The following is a 19454-nucleotide window of genomic DNA, read 5'->3' as shown; positions in this document are numbered from 1 at the left end:
AAAAGTGGTCTGGGGCTAGTGTCTTTCAAATGCTTAAATACTATATCCATTTTGAAGAGTGAGGAAAGAAATTTACACAAAACAATAAAACAACAATGAGCAAGATTTTGTTTAATTAATTGCATTAGGAACAGAATGCTAAGAAAAAACCCAACTGCTCTAAAATTTTATTTTTCCCTATAATTTTTTTGAAATCAGCTGATAAGCAATAATTTTTCCAATTGGTAAAGCACACTGGAGTTATGTTAAATATAAAAATTTTGATATCAAGGCCAGATTTAGTAGGTTGGCTAGCAAAATATCGTTTTTAAATCTTTTCAGTCAAAATAGTCAAAATGCTCTTCAAGCCCCAATCTTTATCTGTACAAAAACTTTAAAACATGTTTGCATACATCGATGGGAGCTTTTGACTACATTTATGCAGCCAAAGCAAAAAATTTTATCTATGATTTAACGTCTTTGCTATTTCGTCATTAAATCCTTCAGTTGGTATAATTACTTTCTTTGTTGATCTACAAAAAGAAAACTTAGATGTTCCTCACGTTAGATTTGCAAATATAGATGTAAAAAAAGTATAAATTTGATTCTTCTTAAATTTGAAGAAACTTTCAAATAAGTTTTGTGTTGTTCGTTAAATTCTTTGTTAAAAACTCTTCTCAATAAACGGCATTTTAATTCGATTTAGCAAAATCAACGGCTTTCTGAAAGAAATAAAGGAACAAATTTTGACACTTATAAACTTTGTGAATATTAAAATACTTTATATCGTTTCTTTAGTTTCGTAGTCAGTTATAAATTTTAATTAATCAGAAAATGGGTTCTTTCCATGATATGAAACAACAGAAAGTTTGAATTCCAATCGTTTCTCTGTCAATAATTTTAAATGTGGTTATTGAAAGCAATTTATAGTTACGTAACTCCACATCTTCAAGTCTTAGTTTTTTTTATAAACTTATTTTTTTGAGCGAGCAATTTCCACAGAAAGCTTGCATAGGGGGCTCGTACCTTCAAAACGGGCACTTGTTCCCATAGACATTTGAAATGCTAAACTGCATCTGTTCAAAATATAGACAATACATCAGTCCAAATAAAGGTTACCTTTCTACACCCAGTGACCTCCTGTAATGAGAAGTGGTACGAGTAACAAGCATCCTCCCAAGCTTCTCTTTGTTTGCTTATTATGCATTATATTAGATGCTAGAGATTGGTTCAGAGCTAGACACAGAGAATCAATCAATTAGTTTTTTATTTGCAATCTTCATATATGGTTATATATTTTGAACAAAATTTATTTTCATCTTTTTGACAGTTTTGTGCTTTTAACAGAATTTGCATGCCTTTCTGCAGTACTTCTTCATGTAGCGTCTTGTGCCCTCAGTGCGATGGTTGCAGTATCCTCTTCCAGCCCATGTGTCGCAGTTGCTGTGGTTGTTCTTACAGTCTGATCCACCACCGGTTCCACCAGTGCCAGTTCCACCTGTGCCAGTTCCACCACTGCCTCCAGCTAGAATATAAAGGAATTCAACGTTATAGCGACAATGGTACATCCATTTCTAGGCCAAGCCAAATTTTAAGCCTTTAACAAACAATGTCTATTTATAAAGGAAATTAAAGTGAATAATGTTATTTGTGTTTGTTTTTACTTTTGTTATTAATCCAGATAAAATAAGAACTCTCACATTGATGCTTATAAACTTTAACCAAGCTTCTGGTTGAGAAAAACCTCTGCTTAGAGGTCCTTAGTATTTTTGCCAACTGGAGCATAATTAGCAATTTTTATGGTTTCTACTAGCCACGTATGACGTATGGAGTCAAAAGTCGTATTAGCAGTAACCTCTAACCTTTGTCCTTGCATGTTTTGCAACAGTATTGCAACATATATCTTTCATTTGTTTCACATTGTCCCCATTTGGCGTAGTCTGCACACTTGTTATCCCTGTCAATGCAGCCTAAAAGAATCGTTTGTCTATCTATTATGGCAGTAGAACTTTGCTGAAGGCAAAGGGAAAATATTGTAATCAATAGGATAGGGTTCATGGGCCAAGGCCCATAAGCTTGAGAGGCCCCATTTCCGAGCTCCTTGTCCATACCCGGGCCCTCGGTCCACATTTGGTGTGCTCAATTGGTCGATCCCACTGATCTACAAAAAAGACTGGATCACGCTTCCTATTGTATTGAAACACCAAAGTTTCAAGCCCGTTCAATTTCAAAAGGAAGAGGGCCCCAAACAAAAGCGGAAAGCCATTCTTCAAAACCAATACTTCAACGATATGAATAAGCAAGAGCTGCAATGCTGTGTGTATGATTGCTGAAAAAGAACAGGCCAGAGCAGCTGAAAACATTGCAAGGGGTGACAGAGAATGCCGTCTCTTTGCACGGACTGTTCTGGGGCTCTCTTCTTGGATGGCAACACTCTGGTCACATTAGAAGTCCGATCTAGTCTTTTTTATAGATCAGTAGTCAATCCCAGTATATCAAGGTTCGCAAATAAAAAGAAATTGTCTAATTTTAAAGTATCCATCCCAAACATAAGCCCCAAAGTGCGTAAATATTTCAATAACAGCACAAGTATGAACATATTTTTGAGATATTGTACCTTTTGGTGGAGGAACTTTGACATTCTCGTATCCTTTGCATTGGTAAACCTTGTTGAGTTGTTTCACATCAATAGGACTGAATCCGTCACGTTGTCCCAGCATCTTTTTAGGATCGCTCTTTGCTTGAATGGTCATCTTGTTGTTGGTACTGAAGGCCCAGTTCCCATAATGCATCACACTGTCAAAGTCATATCCCTCACCGTAATAATCTCCTTCTCCGTGGCTGTATTTCTTGAAATTGTGGTTTTCTATGATAGGCAACCAATAAAATCCTTTTTAATGGTTATTTGAAATATCTTCTTCCCATTTAGCAAAACACTGTCAAGTGTACAAAATAGAGTATTGTGCTACGACATTTTCAAAAGCGGTAGTATTCAAATCAGAAATATTCAAATTATTAGAGAAAACATATTAAAAAATGCAAAAGCATAAAATGTCCCTTCCTTGTACAATTCCCGATTTCTTCAGCAAGCTCAACACAATGCTTACATCCCTTTGAAAGTTTTTTTATAAATATTCCGCTAAAATTGTCATATTGAAAATTTTAAATTTATGAAAATCTTGTTTTGACCAGTATTAAATTTAGATGAACTGCAAAAGACTACTGAAAGCCATCCTTTAAAGAATAATTAACAAAAATGCCATTACGTCTTCCATTCGAAATGTTTTCCCAGAAGATTCTAATGTAACTGTCACGATCAAGTCTTGACTGCTCATGCCAGAATCCCATGCAGTGCATCATCTCGTGAATGACGATGCCTTTCTTGTCACAATGTTGTCCAATAGAAATAACTTGTTGACCACCAGACATACCAACGTAAGAGTAACAGCTTAAAGAGACACCTTTTTGTCACATAACAGTAAACGTCACTGAAATAGTTCACTTAACTCGATTTGAGTAAATTTTCTTTAGACAGACGTTCTAGGGTTATATGCAATAGCTGTGTAACAATCGCAAGTATTTTTATGATAAATTTTGTACGATTGGAGATTGAATTGAAGCAAAGTTTCAAATCTTAAAGATAATTTCCTTATGGCCAGTTTGTGGCAAAGCTGGTCTTGATTATAGAGCTTAACTGCTAGTTATCTATGCTAGTTGCCAAAACAAGTGGCAATTTGAAATTTTTTGTAGTGACACCATCGTCAACATATGTATCGTGAGAATATATGTGTCGGATAATAAAACATGAAAACCTTAATAGACCGGGCTACAGTGGCGGTAGGTACCACCTCAGGGCGGAGAAATTCAAATGGATATTTTCAGGTAGCTATGGGTCTGGTTACTTGGAAAAGTGATGGTGAACGGGAGATTGTTGGGGTTTAAGGGGTAAATACGGGGGTCAAAGTTCGTCATATAAGCATATTACCTCTGCGGAGGAGCCACTGTTTTGTTTACGACTTCAGAGCATGGCAGGTGCTTGTTATCATAAAAAAATGAATTAGAGGGAGTCTTTTAGAGCCTCTTCCTTAAATTCCGACATATTGCTACAATAAGAGTAGTCACGTGACCAATTTTTACCCCTAACCATATTTGGAAGGTGAGCTTTTTTAACAGAATACCTTTGTTCTTTTTTTGTACCACGTATTCTTTTGTTTGATACTCTTAAATGTTAAAAGATGCAAGTTAAGGCAAAGATACCTGCATTTGTCATTGTTTATCCATTATAGGTTTCATTTTCACTTTCTTTATCATCTCCGAAGGTCACGTCTTCTTCAAGATCCAGGAACAAGTCAGTCAGTTCGTCTGGAAATGCTTGTCGTTGCCAGTCTATAGCTAGATTCCCTTTCCAGCCAAAAGTAGAAAGATTTATGGACCTTGATTTATTGTCAAATTTATGGACCTTTCACCCGATGACTTCCTAATCTTTGCAATGATGTTTGATCGCAATATGTGTAGCCTCAGTGATGATTGACATGGAGGCAAGAGTGAAATGTTTATGGCTTTGCCTTGCCTTACATACTTCTTGTCAAATAATTTTTTCCTCACATCATTGAAATTTGTTTGCCGGTATCCATATAAATGGCAAACATCTTCTTCAAGGTTAACAAATATTTGCTCATCAAGTTCCCATACCTGCCCAAGTAGCGAAAATGTGTTAACAAATCTGTTGTTCTTCTGGACCACCTCCCAACATTCTGATTTCCCTTTGCGGAAAAAAGATGACACATAGTCATTCCCCGTGAATGCATGAAAGCCTATCAGGCACTTCTTCAAACCATCTTCCATCTCAATATCAGACAAAAATAGTCCTTTTCAATTCAAACCAACTCCAAAATCGAGATATACTTGACTTTGCTCTTTACTGTGTTATAATACTTAATAAAATTACCAAGATGTCGATGTCTGAGGATGGAGAGCGTACAACAACTTTTTTCGATGGATGCCGAGTTAAAGCATTTCTTTTTCCTTGTAAACTCTTTGTAGCAGAATTCATGGTATTAAAATTCATTAGCTATGAGATAAACCTCTTTAATTTCATAATAAATGTTCTGATCGATATTGGCTTCAGCAGCTTCTTTTTACGTTAGTTCGACCTGCTTCGTCGTGATCGTTATTGGTACATGATGTTTCTGTTGCCTCTTTACCCGGTACTTTTGGCAAAAGTTACACAGCTGGGGATAAACATCTGGTCTCTGAGTAGCTGCAGTCTTTAGTCTTTGTGGACGCTGAATAGCTTCAGTGCTAGTTTCTGCGAGGAATTTCTCTTGAGACAGCATCATTGTAAATTTTTATAACAAGGTTCTAAGTGAACTCCGTGCTTATTTGGATCAACCTCGTCAGGAATGGAGCTGCATTGTTCTTCGTGGAGATTTTTGCCACCAAGTCGTAAACGAGTAGCCTTTGCAGCATAAATTTTATCTTTATTGATGTCAGACAAATCTTTAATAATACTGTACAGACAATCTTTGCTCGGGTAATGAACAATACAGCTTAGGCCTTGCATGTTTAAAAATATAAATAAAACACGACCTCCTCAATACTTTAAAGGTACACAGAGTATCCAATTTTCAGAGTGAAAATAACAACTTACATACTGAAAATGACGCTTAAAGCAAAACAATTCTTTCTTGGTAATGATGCAAACAGGTCTTTTTGTTCTGCTACGTATTTCCGTGATTTCTTGAGTTCATTGCGTTACATATTTGTGTTACTATTTGTACAAATATTTTCAAAGCGATGAATTGCGAAAAAAGTTGCCCAGCATCTGAAGGAGATGTGGAGTCATCACGAAATAACCAAATGCGCATGAAATCAAACGGACCTAATAAATTATCATGTCTTCGCAACCATTATTCTACACATAGTTAAAACCAGTCATAAACTCAAAGTTATTCAGGGTATCTATCAACAACAGCTCGGTTGTAGAATAATCTTGCTGATTTGTACATTATTGTAACATTTAAGAGTATTAAACAAAAACAATTTCAGGTATTCTGTTAGAAAAGGCTCATTTTCCAAATATGGTAAGGGGTAAAGATTGGTCACGTGACTACTCTAATTGTAGCAATATGTCGGGATTAAAAGAAGAGGCTCTAAAAGACTCCCTCTAGATGACTTTTTTATGACAACAAGCACTTGCCATGCTCTGAAGTCGTAAACAAAACAGTGGCTCCTTCGCAGAGGTAGTATGCTAATATGACGAACTTTAACCCCCATATTTACCCCTTAAACCCCAACAATTCCCCGTTCACCATCACTTTTCCAAGTAACCAGACCAATAGCTATCTGAAAATATCCATTTGAATTTCTCCGCCCTGAAGTGGCACCTACCGCCACTGTAGCCTGGTCTATAAACTGTAGGCAAAGAATATGGTTGGGATTCAAAATCAGAAGTATTCACTTGCATCTTAACTTGCATAAACAGAGTTTGAAAATGGCTTTGAAAAAAGCAAACATTTTACGACTGGAAACGTCAGAATAAGGTTTCGAAAGAACACGATGGAAAATATATACCCAGTTGTGGATCGAAATAGGCCAATCAGAAAGACGCAAGCACAAGACCGGTATTATAAACAGAGTTAGTAACATAATCAGGTATGGAAGATAATCATCCACATAGAATCATATGCTTTGTGAACATTGCTAGTGCTTTATGATTAAAAGTTTCTGTGAAACTTGCTTTGGGTTCATGTGTGGCAGAGAAAGAATTATAAGTAACTATACTCACCCTCCACCAACTATAAACTTAACATGGTTCCTTTGGTTGGTTCTTGGTACCCATCTAATACATGTGTACTTGTTGTATTCGGCGATTGCTTGCCTTACGACGTCTCTTCTGCTGCTTTCTAATAGAAAAGAATCCTTAGGAAGTCTCATAGATTGGCACCTAGTTATCTAACAGTTCACATTTATGCTCTTTATCTTTCTATATTAAGAGTATTTGTAAGAAAATGAAGCTTTTCAATGAATACAGGATATCAGATCTTCTGATACCAGATCGTCATGCAAGGTTATTAGAAAGTTCATCACAGTGATAATGGCAGCCAAAATCACAAATATTTGCTCCACTGCTGTCACCATTGCCTCTATTATTAAAACACTTTTATATCATTAGAACAGCTCGTGCTATGATAATACAATATTACAATTGCCAACACCGTTAACATTAGCCGTTTGCTAACCAATCAAAAGTTTTAATAATACGATCTAGTTTGTTAAAGCGAGTTACGTGAAAAATTACCAAGGACATCGCACATGTGACATAAACCGAGAAAGTTTTTGCTCATATGTTCATGTAATTTGCTCAAAGTTTTTGCATAATATATATGATGCATAGTTACCGAAGTTAGAGTCGAAAATGTATGGTACGACTGCTCCAGTCCATTTCTTGGAATCAGACTTGACTGCATCGAATGCGTTTTTTCCAAGAACAATGTCTTCCGTGTGCTTGTCAAGGATGATGTCACCCTCAAACAAGTCTAAAAGGAAACAGTGTTTAACGTTTTCGTTCCAAACAACAATTCAAGATAACTCCGTTCAACTTATATTTGAACGTCGAATAATCATATAATGAAAAAATGACAAAAAGCTCCGTTCAAAGCTAACCATTATCTTATGTATGAGATTTGAAGTACCTATTTTTTATTTGTTTGAAATTTACGCCAGCCATTAGATTAAGGATCATATGTTGCATTAACCGTTGGCTAAAAAAACAAAAGCGTTTAAAGTGGAATTTCATTTGTTTCGTGACTTTTCATTTCTTCTTCTTGAATTTTTACTGCCGCAAAATTTCACCCTCGATTGCATGTTTTGTATTAAACAAAAAAGATAATCCTTTTGCATTAGCCAATCATGTTTACGACACATGCCCTTTAATAGCGATTCTCGCTATATCTTACCTGCATTGCAGAAATACACACAAGCCAGTAAGACAAAGAAACTCTTCATTTTCCTGAAATCAGATAAAATGCAGAATGTAATGGCTGATAAATAAGTGATATGTTAATTGTTTTGCATATCAAATGTTTGTAGCTTGTGTTTTCAGCTCATATAATCATTTACTTTGCTGAAAAAAATATTGTTTGTCGTTTGAATAGACTGGTAATAGATTTCTTACTGCTCTTTTCATTTGCGCAGCTCTTTCGAAAGTAATGCATAGATTTATGGCTATCAACTCATGTTTTTAAGATCATATGCTATTTTGATTTAATTATTCAAAAATACAGGTAATAAAATATATCGAGAACCAACATACCTCGCAAATAAGAGCACGTCTACTTTGAAAGGAAACCTCAGTGATCGAAGATGGAAAATGTCTTGGTCGAATATCTATTTATACACTCTTTACAAGAGCAATTGAACACGGAAGGTGCATTGTTTAAACAGCTACGTAGTTTAGCATAGTGATCCTTGTAAATTTAACTTCCAGTTTGAATCTTTGAAGTACTCTCACTTGGAACGTCTTTTTTGTTAAATTGCTTCTTGACAAACTGCTGGCTTTTTTGATGAGTCAAATTGATTTGTTTCTAAAAATTGCAAGTATCCTTGCCGCCCATTGCATTGTGTCTTGATATACTTACTTTTGTAAAGTTAAAATGCAAAATACACGTGAATGTTCTTAAAAACGTGTCATGAACCTAATTTCATGTTTTGATATCGCACGAATTGCAGTAAAAAATCATTCATTATTTGACTCTTCACTCCTTCATATTTCATACTTTATACGATCGGTGTCAGACAAAAGTTTTTTGCTATGAAACATGTCTTCGTTTATGTGCTATCATATTTTTGCATTTAATTTTGATTCGTTTAAGGTGGTTGCTCTTCAGCCGAAGCTGATTTAAAAGAAGCCCTCTACTTCAAAACTTTTTATTATAATCGAAAATACTATACAATGAAATTAAATGCAATTTTAAGAATTTAAAAATTGAAAAAACCTGAAAAGTGATTGACGAAATAAGTTTTTTAATATAATTGAGGAAGACGCCTGTTTTGTTTCAGCAGGAAGGTCGTCCTACGATTTTGTTGCATCTTAGTAGTATAAGCATCCTTGTAATTATTGATAGTTACTTTTCAAACTTCAGTTTGAGCCTTTTCATGTCAGAGGATGAGTGTTTTCAGTAATACTTGCATGGCTAACTGAAGGAAGCCCAAGGTAAACGTTCTGTAGAAGTTCTGTAATAGAAATATCTAGAAATATATATAAACACTGTTTCAGGAAGGCATTTTGCTCCAATTATTCTATCAAGTTTTGTGAAAAATTTCTATTATTATAGTCAACAGTGATTTCACACGATTTGAAATTGATGAAATAATAGATCTTTATGTTGTACGTATAATCCGGTTATAACGTACTTTAAGGGACCAGTGTATTAAGTACGCTATATCCCAAGCACACCAGTACGTTATATCCGAAAGTACGTAATAACCAAGTACGTTATAACGGGATTCTAATATTTAGATTTATTTAGATAAATTTAGATTTATTGATACTCCCCAGAATTGATAGCATGCATAAGGAAACATTTGTACAGCATGAAAAAATATTCGCTTTTAAGGAAAAATTAGATAAAGAGGGTGATTATGGAACTATTTTGTTCCAAACAGCAGTACAAATAACAGCAATTTTTTGCTTGATGAAATCTGTGATGTCACATAGTTTGTCTTCATAAATTTGAAGATGGCACAAAATAGCGTAAACATAGCATGCTGAAACACTTTCTTCCAACGCTCTTCAGAAAACAAGGGTCGGATAGTAACCGAAAGTGAGCAGAAAGTTCATATCCAGGTGTGGATCGAAGGTAACATGAGAGGCAAAAATGGCTGTTGATCTTTTAAGTCCACATAAAAGAACAACTATAGCTTTACTGTTCAATATTCAACAAATCAAGCATAACATTTATAGAGTTTGTTGATCTGGTTTAAGTCAACTTGGCTGAATCCATCCCGCTGACCAATTTTTCTCCAAGGTTTATCTTTGGGGACAAGAGTTGCCAGTCTTTTACCGTTGACCATAACACCGAAGCCATCACGGGGGTACTGCATGACAGAATCATAGTCATATGGCTCATTGAGGTAATCACCTTCGCCATGAGCGTACTTTTGAAACTGAGCTTCCCTTCCTATAAAATGATATGCACCTCGTATTATATCCTTTGCTTATTAGCTGTTTCCTGCTTATTAACAGTATGTACATTAGAAAATCGCAGGATTGAAAAGCTACATATACGACTTGTCCCTATCTCTCTCCAAATGTACTTAGTCAAACCCATAAGCAATACTTGAGCAAAAATGAATCCTATACATTACAAGACTACATCGGAAGCAGTAAGGCTGACGGGTTACGTCAAATCAGTTCCTGAAATTTATTTTATAAAATTGGATTCTTTTCGTCGTTTTGCATTGTTCTTGCATATTACCTGGTATCACCTTATGGTATTTCAATATTATTGTGAGTCGAGTATATATTTCAATATTACTGTTGCTTGGTTTTGAATATCGGTCTAAGCAAGAACATAGTGAAACGATAACAAGTTGATAAATACTATTCAAAAGGTCAGTAAAGGCTCATTTTTTCCTCCAAGAAACAATTTCTCCGGGATCTATCATAGAGAAATCGTTAATTCGTGATATATTTTTTAACGTAAAGTATATTATTTTCAGTGTAAAAAGCAAATTCAATTAAACGATTTTCACTGATTCAGATCTTCGATGAAGATTCTTTGTTTTCTGCAACCTTTTGTATTGTTTATGCATCTAAAGTAATATTTTCTATAGGCCCATTAATGTAAACAAAAGATGACACTTTTAGCCAGTTAGAAATTAGCTATAGATTCAGCTTAAGATTAGATGTTGTAAGAATATACTTTATAGTTAGCTTGCTTGCATAAGTGCTCAAGATAAAAAAAAGTATTCAACAGAATCTATTAAGGCTTCGTATGTAAAGAAGGAGACATAAAGCTGTTTTGTAAAAAAAGTTAGACATATGATCCTTTCTTTTTTTTCAGGATTTGGGGAAGTAAATTAGAACAAAAGAGAGAAAAAATGACAGAGAAAAACCTTACATGCTTAATCAGTTTAGATTCGTAACAGATGAAAATATTTTCTAACAGATAATCAAAGGAAGTTTTGTCGAAGCAGTTAATCGTTAAAATAGAGCTTAATAAAGAAACAGAGGAAATAGTGTTATAGATGATGATAGAAAGCTTTTCAATCATTTCTGCAAAGTTGCTTAAACTAGACAAAACTTTACTCTAGGCTGTTGCTTTGGCAACATTGGACATTGTTCGTTTACGCCACAGGGATAATGTTTTGCTTCTCTTTCTTTGTTTCTGTCTAGCGTTCTAACAGAGCTGAAGGAATAGATTAACGACAAAGTTTGATATGCATTTCCAACAAACCTTTTTCTATGTTTTGCCAGTTAACTGTGATGTACTGATCTCTGTCAAGTCGAGTGTGTTCATGAAAGAATCCTATTGCATGCATCATTTCGTGAATAACAGTGCCTTGGTAATTGCACCCCTCTCCAATCGATATCTCCTGCTCTCCTCCAAGGAGGCTTTTTCCAACCGATGTGGAATAGCAACCCCTGAAAGATTACATTTACATTTCATACATTGCAGGTTCTCACTGGTTTTGTTAGTACTATGATAGATAGTTCCAACTTTAACTGCAATCTTGAAAATTCCTTAAGCATAAACAATGTTCAGAAGTTTTAGCAATAGCAAAAACAATGTCATTCATGATTTGCGAACCATAAACGGTTTGAATTTTCAATACACATTATAATTGAATACTATGGCAAATACATTTCAATCGCAGGCTAGAAACAAACATTTTTTAAAGGATCTAAGTAAGAGTGCTACATCCAGATTCATTAGATGCAAAGAATAGAAATTGCAATAAAACAAACAGCTTCAACTCTTACAATGGCGGACTATTATTCTGATGTAAATTTACTTTACTTGTTTTGAGACAATCCATTCAACTAATTGTAGCTTTTTTAAAACCTTTTAGATATGAGCGTAAATTGAAAGTTACAAGTTCCCTTATAGTTTTATCAAAACTCCACAGGATGAATTTTTAAAAGAACTACAATTTGAATAGAAAACGTTAAGGATATGTGGTTGATGCTGGTGCCGGAGATTCTACGCTAATGCAGCAATGCTAGCCGTTAAATCTCTTCAAAGAAAAGGAGTTTTTGGCTACTCAGAAGCTCAAGAATTAAAAAAATTATGAGTTTCACGCTTAATGCCATCATCAGGCAACTGCTTTCTTTCAATAGAAATCATACTATTTTTGATCGCACAGCATTTGGAAATTACCTGTAGAACTAAGGTAAGCCTAAATAAAATCAAAAGCATCAAAAGTTTATGCAACATAAATATGATGTAAGAATCAATATACATACTCGCTGACTGTGAATTTAATGTAGTCAGTATCATAGTCTTCTTTCGCAACAAAGCGAACACATGTTTTCTTGTTGAACTGATCCAGCGCAGCAATTAGCACAGCCTTTCTTGCATCATCTATAAAAATGGTATAAAAATATATTTTCAAACAAAAATGTCAATTGGAAAGCAGCATTTATTGTTATAATTTATTTAGGTTTAGCAACAAAATGTTGAATGTACACGTACAAGGAAATGTTGAATGTACACGTACAAGGTTTAGCAACAAAATGTTGAATGTACACGTACAAGGAAAAGCACAAAGCAATATTATTTGCAGTAAATAAACTGCCTTATGCAATCCTTGAAATTGCTTTATGATCTATCTTACCAAATATTACGAAAATTGCTTTATAATCTAGTCTATTCTACCAAGTATTACAATTCATTCTACCGAGTTTTACTAAACAAAAAAGATTATATTGTCACGTGGGGTCTATAAGATTGGTTGCTTACCAAATGTCTGATCTATGATAATGGGAACTCTTGCATTAGGCCATCGTCTTTCAGCGGCTGCGACTGTGTCTTTCTTTGATACAGTATTTTTACTTAATTTTTCGATCTCATCCTTACTCAATTTTAAGTCTCCTTCGAACAGCTTTGCTGGCAAGAGTGACGATCAATGACAATTAGGCAATTATAGACAATCAAATGCAATTAATACCACAGAGGACACTAAACGATTTGAAACGAATGGGCTAGGTAAAAATTTGCAAGAGATTGTTGAGACTGAAATTTTGCATTGGCAGAGGTCATATACGACCTTACAAAAAATGATTTATGTCGATCTTTCATTTACCTGACAAGGCTATTTTGTCAAGCGAAATGCGACAAATGACAAATAGGTAAGATTAAAGGCAATCTGTCACGACGTTGATTGATTATAAGAACAAAGAGATTTTTTATTGTTTCCAGTCCCCTTTAATTTATCGCATTGTAAAATATATGGCGGAGCGCTGGAATCGTGTTTAGGCTATTGTTCTAGCTATTGTTCTCGTTAACCAATCCACAACGAGACAGATTGCCTTTAATTGTTTATTTGCAAAACTTCCTTTATCATATCTATCATAAGATGTCTATCATAATGCATATGCTAGATTCTGATTAAGATCATATCAAAACTCTCTTCATAAGTTATTGACAAAATCAATCATAAATTTTGTTACAATTCTCTTTCAGAACAATATCGATCTTTTGTTTACAACCATGTAAACATTTTTCTTACGATTTAACTCTGCGAGCTCTTCCGCCTCTTCTTCTTCTTCTGTTTGCGGACCTTTCAGTTCTTCCATTTCTTCATTTTCTGAAAATTTATAATGTTTATGGTGAAAGTAGATTTGGCGAAAGTATTTGATGAAATTAAAATTGGTGAAAGTAGACCTCTATGGAACTTAGAACGCAACTGTTGAGCTATTGTCTTTAAAAATATAGACGAGTTGGCAGCCTTTTGCACTAGGTAATATTATTGTCTTTACTACTATCTCTATTTTCATTGATTTCTCATTAATATCTATTTTCCAAGTAGCGATATTGCAAATTTAGGTCACATGACGAAAGAAGCTAATGTCCAAGCACAATAAAAGATAAAAACACTTGACCTGTATGAATATAATTCGCAAACATTACATTTCCAAACTTTACGTTTTAAGCACTTAACCCTTTAAATATAGAAATTCAGTGCATTTCACTGTTAATTTCCCAAATTGATTATTGATCAAACGGGGTCTTTTTCAACATACTAACTAGGGGGCAGGTGCTTCTGCAGTCTCTGCTTTTCATTGTTTAAAATAAAAGTCCATTGTCTTTTTCTTTTTACAAACAAAGATTTGCCCCCGCAGCTAGATTCCCTTGGAAATGGCTATTGAACCAAGTACAGCAATGACGAGAACCATTTTAGAAGCATTTTCTTAATTCATAAGGCGGCTGTACATTGAGAGATAAGGACGTACCAATAGAAATAGCATTTAAGTAAATGTTGAATTCAGAATACACTTTCATGTATTCTATTTAGTATTTAATTTCCTGTGTTGCTTAACCTATGTTCTTTGCTATCTACATTCCACAAAAAATCCTAATCTTAACATCACCTTCAGTTTCTTCATCTTTATTTGCACTCGTTCCTTTAGTTTTGCTCAAATCTTCTATTTTTGGTCCATTACTTTGGCCTGAATTGGCAGGGCCATAAAACTTGGATTTCCCTAGCTTTACTGGTTTGGTACCTTCCTCTATCAGTGGTTTGCACCAAGCGAAACTTATAAATAACAAAATGGTGGCTATAAACAAACGGAGCTCCATTTTATCTGCTTTATCAGGTTTGTTACACTATGTGAGATAATCTGAATATCCTTTAAAACCTGAAAACTGGTTGTTTACTTCTTGCTTATAAAGACGAATTTGTGTTTATTAGTGCATCCATTGCCACCAGTTCTGCGACGAAAAATGGTTTCATCAGTGCTTTTTGGTTATAATGCCGAAAAGAAATGCCATACCGCATTATCGAAGACGTGAAAAAGAGTATGATTTTCCAAAATGCTTGTTGGCTCGACGTTAGTACGTTCTTATAACACTAAGGGAAATTGTTCAGCTTACTTATGTGGATTGTCACAACTTGAATTCATGCAGAAACATCGAGAGACACAAAAAGTTATTTTTCTCCTTTTCGATTGTAAATTTAAAAGCTCGATGCAACAAATTAAGTTTATTGTGAAAACAGTTACATTCCTTCTTTGAGCTAAAGATGACAAGGTGTCGTCGACATACCGAAATATGCGAATCGTCGACATATCGAAACAAAGGATTCCGACTTGTGTGGAAAAAAGAGCACTTTTGCTTTTTAGGACACTTCAACTAGGAGAGAGGTTTGCGGTCGCTGATTGGTGAAGAAAACAAAATAACTAATCAAATGCGTCTTTTTCCACATTATTTTCGATCCACAATTGGATATAAATTTTCTTTTCACTTATTGGCATTATCCCACGTTTGCATCCTGGAGAGTGTTGGGTGAAAAGTACTTCAGTATGCGATACTTTCACTATTTTATTCCATATTCAAGCCATGAAATAATTTAATTCTGTTTTTTTTGCTTTTCTACATTAAGAATCGCTTATCCCTTTCCTTTAAAAATAACAGGATTGTTGATTTGGCCCTCCGAAGCTAATTAAAGGAAGGTCGTCTAGAGCCTCTAGCCATTTACAACTCTGCATAAATGTTGACAGTGCTAAACCTCCCTCTTTCACCTGTTTAAAAACTATAGCGAAAAGTTTTCAAATTGAAATAAACAGTTTCTACTCCCAACCTAAACCCTTCTTTGTGCATGTAAACTTAACAAGTTCTAAAATACATAGCGTTCCGAACCTTGATCAAACTTTAGTCACTTCTCTTGAACGACTTTTGCAATCTGAAAAATGCTCAACTTCTACTTTTCCAGAAATGCAGTCAAAAGTATGGATACAATAAGAGCTAGGTTTTTGTATTGTTTACCAGGGACCACGCCACGAATTCGAAAGTGGCGGGGCCAATGCTAGCAAATGTAGAAGGCAAGGCTTCTTTCCCCTTTTACGGCAGCTTTAAAACTGCTTGCTTCGCAAAAAGTTGGGGGGCAATGGCCACACCCCCCCCCCCGGTGGCGTGGGCACTGTCTATTTTTGTTTAAAGGCCCAAAAAGATCAGGAATGCCGTCCGAAAGCAAAGAAAGATACAAAGCCTGTAGCCAAGTGCCTTTGTATGGCATTGTATTCTTTAATGTTTTTAAACAAAACACGATAGCTCATTTGGTTTGGGTGAAAAATGCCGTTTTCATCACTAAGAGGAATTGGAATTTGAATTTATTTTGATATGCTATGTTTTTCCATTTTATTTCACTGAGTTGCAGTTAGGATAAACTCATTTTTATGGCATAGGTTTGCAGCATAGAACTTAATATTTTCAAGAAAAACGTTCTTTACATTTAAAAGTTCTTTAGGAAATAATTTGTCAAGATTTTCTTTATTTTTTAATGCTGGTAGATACTAACGCGCATCATAAAACAAAAACAAATTAAATGGTAGCGTTACCTTATAGCAGGTAAGAGTATAATCTGAGTCTACGAAAAGGTTACTAGATTTGTTTTAGGATTTTTGAAAGGTAGGGTAGGATTTAAGCTTCGTAGAAACTACGGAGAAAGGACAATTCAGGGCCTGTCTCCTTGGACACTTTGTCACCCAGATGCTTTATCTATTTTTTTCTTTATTAAGTGCTACAATTTATTTTATTTTTGGTAGTTTTAAGAAAAACATAAAAAAGACATCATATGTAATGTTTGATCCTTTCATATGCCTCAAATCAATAAAGGATTCTCAATAACATAATTTCAATATTTTGAAGTAAACTTCCTGCACTGGTACAGCTTGTTAATCTGTCGAAGATCAATATCACTGAACATTTGCCGTTGGCCAATCTTCCTCCATGGCTTATCCTTTGGAACGATTGTTGGTAATGTTTTCCCATTCAATTTAATTCCAAAGCCATACCGTGGGTAGTGCATCACGCTGTCATAGTCGTATGGTTCCCCAAGGTAATCTCCTTCACCATGAGCGTATTTCTGGAATTGACTTTCTCTTCCTGCAGAAAAAGGATTTCCTTGAAATTGGCTGATAAAAATATGCTAGAATATATGATTTATTTGGGATGGCTAGAAATATTGCATTTTGAACTAGTTATCTTTTAATATGCTCCCTGTTTAGATCCTTTTGTAATTCAACCTAGGCTTGTTTCAATGTCAACTAGCTTATGGGTATTGCTAATAATGCACTCATTACGTGCATCTGTATGCTTATGGTAAAATCAGTATCAACATTGCTCGTAACAAAGGTCAGGAAAGAATTCATTCTTCCTCCGGGAAATTTCCTGAAACTTTGAAAACCCTCCTTAAAAAATAAAAATTAGGGGGGTTGGGCGTATTTTTATTTATTTTGTCTTATTTTGCCAACCTCATGGTATTTGACTATATGAGCGTCATAGTTTCTAGGCGTAAACTCGGAATTCACTTCTTTGAATGTGGAAATTCTAATGACGTGTTCTTGATATGTTTGAAGAATCCTTACTGTCGTTTTCTGCTATGCAACTTTGCTTTGCTTTCTTTTAAAAGTGTTACTACAGACACCTTGACAACCTTTTATTCAATTTTGGACTAAATCTACTCACTTTCGACAGAGATTAAGAGGGGTAAGTAAAAAATAATAACTTTTTCTATCCAATCATTTTCCAAGATATTTTCGCTTGCAAAGATTATCTGTCTTTACTCATAAATTCAAATCTTTCAGCTCATTAGCTCAGAGACGATTCTTAAATTGATTTATGTCTTGTTAGGGAACCTGCTCTTAGCCAGCTGGATCTTCCCTAAATTTTTATATATTACAACTCGATAAGCAATCGCAAAACTCCTTTCACGCTTGGAAGCAAGGCTAAATGGTTAGGTGTATCAATTCGACTTCATTATCAAGCTAACAACTAAAATTTTCATTTTGGTTTACTTGTTTACCCTAAAGCCCACATAAAGTTAATAAAAGACATGATGATCAAAAGAAGGCCTTATACCATCACCATGTAAGCACTCTATGCCATTCCGTTTGTCTTTTGAAAACCAAGTCTACAAAATTTGATAATATAAAGAAATAGGCTTTCTGATGGCTGTCCATGAACATATATTTTACAAGTGATAGTTGCTTTGACAAACCTCTCTCAATATTCTGCCAGTTGATAGTAACAAACTGGTCCCTGTCAAGGCGTGTATGTTCATGGAAGAATCCAATAGCATGCATCATTTCGTGTATCACTGTTCCAATGTAGTTGCATCCATCACCTATCGAGACGTATTGAACACCTCCTTCGGCATTCTTACCAACCCCCGTTGAATAACATCCCCTGTAATTAAAGTGTTACTAGCATCATTTATTGATAAGCTTTATCAATAAGTCAACAAGTCGATGAATTGGCTGATAAAATGAAGAATTTTCATCAAACAGGATACCTACACATCAACAATGAATTTTATGTAGTCTTTATCTCGTCTGGTCTTTGGCACAAATCTTAAGCATGTTTTCTCTTTAAACTGCTTCATAGCTTCGTTCAAAACTTGTTTTCTTGCCCTATCTGTTAAAAAGAAGACAATACCAAAGTGATTTAAAATTCGTTAGCAGTCAACTTCATTCGATAGATTCTTGTCACTGTGAATTATCATTAAAATCTAGCTCAATAGTTTTACCTTATATTTAAAGTCTTGCAAAGGAAATAGTTTTTAATCCGTTGCATGTGGGGTTTGGGATAATAAAGGTTTCCAATTAAATCGATAGTTTTAATCTAAAGCAACAAAAAAACTAAAACAAAACTTAAATTAGTTATTGTTGAGGTGGAAGCACAAAACAAAACGTTGTAAAGTTGCGTCCACATCCGACATTACAAACACTCTTATACTATACAAAAATACACTATAAATACACAATACGGCACCAAACAGCACAATACGGCAGAATACAGAACAATACGGCATAGTACAGCACAATACAGCACAATGCAACACAATACAGCACAATACAGCACAATACAGTACAATACAGCACAATACAGCACGATTCAGCACGATACAGCATGATACAACACAATACAGCACAATACAGCACAATGCAACACAATACAGCACGATACAGCATGATACAACACAATACAGCACAATACAGCACAATACAGCACAATACAGCACAATACAGTACAATACAGCAAAATACAGCACGATACAGCACGATACAGCATGATACAACACAATACAGCACAATACAGCACAATACAGCACAATACAGCACAATACAGCACAATACAGCACAATACAGCACAATACAGCACAATACAGCACAATACAGCACAATACAGCACAATACAGCACGATACAGCACGATACAGCACGATACAGCATGATACAACACAATACAGCAC

General features: G+C 34.9%; 3 protein-coding genes across 3 annotated transcripts; all 3 read right to left on the bottom strand.

Moving 5' to 3' along the window:
• Positions 1–1237: 1237 nt before the first annotated feature.
• Positions 1238–8373, bottom strand: LOC148957244 (hatching enzyme 1.2-like). Its single transcript, XM_089115758.1, has 8 exons — positions 8294–8373; positions 7938–7990; positions 7380–7517; positions 6767–6884; positions 3246–3427; positions 2597–2845; positions 1842–1949; positions 1238–1504 (listed from the first exon to the last, which is right to left on the bottom strand). The coding sequence occupies exons 2-8, from the start codon at positions 7984–7986 to the stop codon at positions 1320–1322; spliced, it is 1029 nt and encodes a 342-aa protein (XP_088971884.1). The 5' UTR covers positions 7987–7990; positions 8294–8373; the 3' UTR covers positions 1238–1319.
• A 130-nt stretch (positions 8374–8503) lies between these two features.
• LOC148957243 (zinc metalloproteinase nas-1-like) lies at positions 8504–14839 on the bottom strand. The gene is made up of 6 exons (XM_089115759.1): positions 14576–14839; positions 13714–13791; positions 12945–13091; positions 12449–12566; positions 11439–11626; positions 8504–10160 (listed from the first exon to the last, which is right to left on the bottom strand). Exons 1-6 carry the CDS (start codon positions 14781–14783, stop codon positions 9925–9927), a joined length of 975 nt encoding a protein of 324 aa, XP_088971885.1. The 5' UTR covers positions 14784–14839; the 3' UTR covers positions 8504–9924.
• A 1940-nt stretch (positions 14840–16779) lies between these two features.
• On the bottom strand, positions 16780–18957 carry LOC148957242 (zinc metalloproteinase nas-4-like). The gene is made up of 3 exons (XM_089115732.1): positions 18500–18957; positions 18202–18389; positions 16780–17087 (listed from the first exon to the last, which is right to left on the bottom strand). The coding sequence occupies exons 1-3, from the start codon at positions 18583–18585 to the stop codon at positions 16837–16839; spliced, it is 525 nt and encodes a 174-aa protein (XP_088971858.1). The 5' UTR covers positions 18586–18957; the 3' UTR covers positions 16780–16836.
• Between the last annotated feature and the right edge of the window lie 497 nt (positions 18958–19454).

This window comes from Rhopilema esculentum, unplaced genomic scaffold, assembly GCF_057945365.1.
Source record: "Rhopilema esculentum isolate cy_ngs unplaced genomic scaffold, ASM5794536v1 HiC_scaffold_36, whole genome shotgun sequence".
NCBI classification, from domain to species: domain Eukaryota; kingdom Metazoa; phylum Cnidaria; class Scyphozoa; order Rhizostomeae; family Rhizostomatidae; genus Rhopilema; species Rhopilema esculentum.
This window is presented reverse-complemented; position numbering and strand designations above follow the sequence as displayed.